At 47.6% G+C, this 6,000-nt stretch overlaps 1 protein-coding gene across 4 annotated transcripts in view; it reads right to left on the reverse strand.

Annotated features, from left to right (window-relative positions):
• The window catches only part of UBR5 (ubiquitin protein ligase E3 component n-recognin 5), a 141,644-nt gene extending 135,900 nt beyond the window's left edge, over window positions 1–5,744 (reverse strand). For all 4 annotated transcript variants that reach the window (XM_059995013.1, XM_059995010.1, XM_059995011.1 and 1 more), the window contains exon 1: window positions 5,641–5,744. In XM_059995013.1, coding sequence (XP_059850996.1) covers window positions 5,641–5,702 — 62 coding nt within the window. In that variant the 5' untranslated portion in view covers window positions 5,703–5,744. The remainder of the gene's footprint in view (window positions 1–5,640) is intronic.
• Window positions 5,745–6,000: the final 256 nt, after the last annotated feature.

The following is a 6,000-nucleotide window of genomic DNA, read 5'->3' on the forward strand; positions in this document are numbered from 1 at the left end:
ATCCCTGGCCTATTTTCTGGCTCCTACTGAGTGGAGGAGGATACGCTTGAGTCTTTAAAACCCAACAGTTCCTAATAAAAATAAGGAGCGATCAGACTTCACTGGTGGCGCAGTGGTTAAGAATCCGCCTGCCAATGCAGGGGACCTGGGTTCGAGCTCTGGTCCAGGAAGATCCCTCATGCCATGGAGCAACTAAGCCCATGTGCCACAACTACTGAGCCTGCACTCTAGAGTCCGCGAGCCTCAAATACTGAGCCCACGTGCCACAACTACTGAAGCTCAAGCGCTTAGAGCCCACAACGAGAAGCCACCGCAATGAGAAGCCCTCGCACGGCAACGAAGAGTAGCCCGCGCTCGCCGCAATTAGAGAAAGCCCAAGTGCAGCAACAAAGACCCAACGCAGCCATAAATAAATTACTTAAGGAAAAAAAAAGGAGCACTCACTAAATGCCATGCCTTGTGCAAAAAAGCACTTTCTGTGTCAACGCTGCCCAACAGAATTTGCAGTGATCATGGCACTGTTCTGTATCTGCGCTGTCCAATCGGTGCCACTACCTACATGTGGGTACAGAGCACTTGAAATGTGGCCACTGCTACCATGGAACTGACTTGTTAATTTTATTTCATTTTAATTAATTTCCATTTAAGTAAGTCACGTTTTGAGACTAACTTACATTGCTTGAATTTTTCCTCATGAATTTCCATTTAGTTTTACATCTATGTACATTCAAGATAATCTACGACAGACTTTCGCAACCTCAGCACAACTGACATTTTGGACAGGTCCATACTTTATTGTGGGGCCGTCCTGTGCATTGCAGGGTGTTTAGCAACATCTCTGGTCTCATCTCTCTACCCTCTAGAGACCAGTAACAATGCCCCAACGGGGACAATCAAAAAATGTCTCCAGGGGCTTCCCTGGTGGCACAGTGGTTGAGAGCCCACCTGCCAATGCAGGGGACGCGGGTTCGTGCCCCGGTCCGGGAAGATCCCACATGCCACGGAGCTGCTGGGCCCGTGAGCCATGGCCGCTGAGCCTGCGCATCCGGAGCCTGTGCTCCGCAACGGGAGAGGCTGCAACAGTGAGAGGCCCACGTCCCAGAAAAAAAAAAAAAATGTCTCCCAACACAGCCAAATATCCCCTGGTGGGCAAAAACTGCCCCTAGTTGAGAATCGCTGATCTAAGAATAACGGTCTGGATTCTGCATTCAATGCTAAGGATATTCCAGGGCAATTTCTTTGAGTTCCTGCTTTTCTATTTGGAAACCAGACAACACATAAAAGCAGTAAAAATTAACCATCTCTTTATAATATTTCCCACAGAACCTACATTATAACATTGTGTTTTCCCACCCACTATCTCAACTATTCTTCACCAACTTTGAGGTGTGTACTATACCTGATTTAGAAAGTGAGGTGTGAGGGACTTCCCTGGTGGTCCAATGGGTAAGACTCCACACTCCCAATGCAGGGGGCCTGGGGTCGATCCCTGGTCAGAGAACTAGATCCCACACGCGTGCCGTGACTAAGAGTTCGCATGCCACAACTAAAGATCCCGTGTGCCGCAACTAAGACACGGTGCAGTCAAAATAAATATTAAAAAAAAAAGAAAAGAAACTGAGGTATGAGGGGGTGGGGAGGAGGAGAGATAGGGAGTGAGGTTGTAAGTGGTTAAATGACTCGATTACCACAACACAGTTAATAATTAGCAGGGCTGAGACAAACCCAGATTTAGGAATTCCAAATTTCAAACCCCTGTCTACACTATCTTACTATGCAGCCTTACAGCATCTAAAGGGGGAGCTCCTTGGAGAAAAACCCTTTTGATGTGACAATCTCAACCAAGACTGTTTATGATCACACAGCACATTATAATGCCTAAAAGCAAAGCTCACAAGAAAATTCCACATACAGACCAAAAACGAGAACTGGTTTGCAAGGTAGCCACCTGCATCCCAAGGAGTAATTCAAGACAGGGACTAGTCACAGGGACACCATCACCTTAAAAGGCCTCTCTTAACCTAGTACTAGGAAAGGGTTAAGAGGGTCCACCCCAAGACAAAAGGCGTAAATCAATTTGGAGCCCAGGAGGGATGAGTTGAGGGGAAAGGGAAATCAAAACTCTAAGACAGGTAGGTGGCTGCTCAAAGGCTGGGATGCCTCAGAAAGCAGAGATTTTCCAGAGTACAGGCCATGTGGAACACTGAAAAGAGCCCTGGACTTTAAACATCAGAAGACCCATCATGTGGACCTCATCTGTCAATACCCTGGATAAACTCAGGGTCTGATTTTCCAGCTCATCAGTGAAAAAACTGGTCTACATGACTTCTTTGGCACTTTCCAGGGTTTGGTGAGCTGGCACTTCCAGCTCTCCCCTTAATCTCAATGCCTAGAACCTTGTTCTTGTTATGGTGTTTGCTATTTCTCAAGACAATGTTTTAAGCAAGAACATAGCACTAACTCTAGAAATTCACTAGAAAGAAAATCAAAATGTCACACAAGTATCTGAGCACTGAATGGTTTCAACTGCACACAATGAGTATTTGCTGAGGGCCAGCGCTCTGCACCAGGGACCTTGTAATCACTCTGGAAAGCTACAACCAACATCCTAGGCTCTCTGAATTCCTCTCCTCTGCCCTAGCCATCCCCACCTATATTCATCTACTGCATTATTTGGTCTCCCAGAGCCAATAATTAAAGATTTTAACCCAATATACAAAGACTATCACAGAAATAGCAAGTATGAAAACACAAAGAAAAAAAATCAGATACAAATGGGTTTTTTTTTTAAATGCTGAGTACACTTTAAATGTTTGAGCCATCACACTATTACACTAAATAAAATATATAACTTCTAACAGGATGTGGTTATTTTAAAAGGACAACTTATTTGTAGAAGAAAATATTGGTGTTTTGAGACCCCTAAGTTTTCTTTGACTGAGCAATTTATTTGTAGTACCATGCTGCCTGTCCAGTCTTACTGCTTTCCGGGTAAAGACTAAAGTCTACCTATTTATAGATCTTTCATCCCGAACTACCATTTATCATTTCACTTGTGACTATCATACATAGAAAATCAACCCATTGTAACACACTCTTTTCTATTACCAAAACTTACTTTAAACCTTGGTAGATTTTTACCTGAAGACAAAAATATTCTGGGCTTATTCTAGTAAGTTGTAAGGTTCCAGAAAACCAACCTCGTTTGGAAACATTTCCCTCAAGCAATGCAGCAATAGGTTGATCCTATTACTTTGCAACTAGGTATGCAAACATGAACTTTCTTCTGAAGGGGAGACACAGAACAGCTCCACCACAAGTCAACTACTTTTCAAAACTAAAAAAGCATGACTACCTCAAATGATACCTTCGTAAGTCTCAACAGACATTTTTACTGCTACTAGATAAAACTAGAGGTTCCTAAGATTTTACCTACAGCCCTCTCCTACTGTTCAAATATCTGCCACCTTGATGTACATTTTATGATCTCATCAGATCCATCTCTTTCATTTCTCATGAACTGAAAACTGAAGATGATCCAACTATTCTTAATATTGTATACCGACATTACAGAAATCAAAAACAAAGCTGATTACTTGTTTACACCAGGAATGGAGAAAGAAAAGGTAGCTTTAAAAAAGATACGTGTCAATTTCCAGACTAGCTGAAACAAAAGGAATGCTCAAAAATTATTCAAAGTGCCCAACAAAACTGCAAAATAGGTTTTGGCATGCACAGTAAATTGAGTAAGCTAGTCAGGATTCTTGGTATATGAAGTTAGGACTAATATAAAAAACATACCCTACTTGTCTCCTGGTGCAATTTTCTAAGTTACAAGACAAGTTGCACTACAAGCACTACCAACTCGGTTCTATGAATGACAGACAGTACGGCTATCCACACTACTAGCGTGGTTCTAAAATTTACAAAAAACCTTATGTGAAAGTCTTAACAAAAGATCTGTAATGAAACAAAATCGGAATAAGGATCGCATTACGAAATGTTAAAATAAATGACTTAAAACTTGTTTCAGTATTTAAAGGAACTACGTGACAATTCCAAATGATTACTATTTTCAGAAAGTATTCCAAAAGTTTTACAAACATGTTAAATGCTATATGGTTACAGCAAAGATTAGACAAATCCAAACCTAACGCCAGAAACCAAGCCTCCAGCTTCCCGGATTGAAAGGCTGTCCGCCCCACCTGAGGCGGTTAGATACTCCGAGACAGAGGCCAGTATCTTAGCAGCAAGTTAGGCCTCTTCCTCCCGACGGGAAGCGCATGACAAAAAGGGCATCATGCAATTTATGTCACCTGGTCACTTAGCAAAAATTATATCTAACTTCTAAACTTGGGCCCAGATGGCCTTCCCTATTTATAATGAATAGAGAGCAGCGAAAGTGTTGGGATAGAAAGAGACTTAAAATGTCCCCCTTTCTGACCCTGTAAACATTTAGGCCATCATTAGAGCTGAGTTCTAGATTCTAAGACTTGCTTTAATGGAGGCTTCCCTCAACCTCCTCGGAGTCTCTTTTGCAACAGTGAAGGAACTTTTCCTGCTTTATCTCAGTTCCCTGAGAACATGCGGCCCTGCAATTCAATATCCTAACCTGGCAGGGGACGATGGAGGAGGGAAGGAGAGGAATCCAGGGCCAAAACAGCCTTCTTATGAAAGGCAAAAAAAAAAAAAAAATCATAATTCCTCCTCCGCCCATAGCAAAACCCATCCCAGAAATTTTACAGCGTGTTAAGAAAAGCAGCACTGCGAACTGCAAACGTAAGAGTTTTCCTTTGACTTCACGCTCGGCTTTCAGCTGTCAAATTACAACTCAGGAAAACACTATCATTAGAATAAAAAAGGAAACAAAAAAGCTCGCACCACAGGGGCCGGGGAAGGAGCTGCGTGCACCATTCCGGGAGTAGCAGAGCCAAGGAAAGCTAATCCACTTCCCCACCCGCGCCCAAATTCATCCCCTCCCCGGAATGGCAAACCTCACTGCAGGGGCTCAAATTTAATAATAATAACAATAATCATGGCGCTTCCTCCCTCCCCCGCAGCCGCGATCCGCCGGGAATCAGCTTCTCCCCACCCTCCCCGCTCCCCCGGGATCTCCAGGCCCCGCAGGTCCGACCACCACACCGGACACAGCTCCCAGGGCCCCGGGCGAGCCCAGCCTAACCCGGGGCCCCTCGCCCGGCTTCTCCTCTTCCCTCTCTTTTTACCTCCACCATCCCCCATCCGCATTGTCTGTCTCAATTCAACTTTGACTAATATGGATTCCTCGAGCCTGGGCCGGGCGGTAATTACAGCTCCCCCCCACCGGGAGCCGGATTCCCCCTCCCATCTCCACCGAGTTCAACGCGGCTCCTTCGTGGAGGCGGAGGGGGGGGACGAGGGAGTGGAGGGTGCAGTGCGCTTTCCCGTCCACATCTCACTCGCCCCCGCGGCCCCGGGCCCCCGGGACCAGAAGTTTGCCCCGGAAGGGGCCTAGCCGGGTGCAGCGAGGACCCTCCCCCCACACCGCCGGACGGCGCGTAAACACCGGCGCCCGCCCCGGCGCGGCCCCGTGGGGGAGGGGAGGGCGGGGAGGCGCCCCTCCCCCAGCCCGCCGACCCGCCCGCCCGCCGGCCCTATTACCTGTCATTGAGCTGGTCCTCGGTGCCCGGCAGCGGGTGAACCACGAAATGGATGGACGTCATGGTGCTTCCTTCTCGTCCTCCTCCTGAGCACGGCCCCCCCGCGCTCTGCTCCCCCCCCAACCCCTTCCCCTCCCCAAAACCCACAGCCGCCGCCGCCGCCCTCCAGTCCCCAAATGGAGAGAAGCAAATGCGCAGGGGCCGCCGCCGCCGCCGCCGCCTCCCCGCCGGGCGTGTGTCCGCGGCGCGGCGGTCCGGCGGGGCGGGCAGGAGGGCGGATCAACACGCCGCCCGCTCCCCCGGCGACGGCGCGCAGGAGTGCGAGGCCGGCGGCCGGGAGCCGGGGCGCGCCGCCGCCAGC

Source organism: Delphinus delphis, chromosome 17 (genome assembly GCF_949987515.2).
Source record: "Delphinus delphis chromosome 17, mDelDel1.2, whole genome shotgun sequence".
NCBI classification, from domain to species: Eukaryota; Metazoa; Chordata; class Mammalia; order Artiodactyla; family Delphinidae; genus Delphinus; species Delphinus delphis.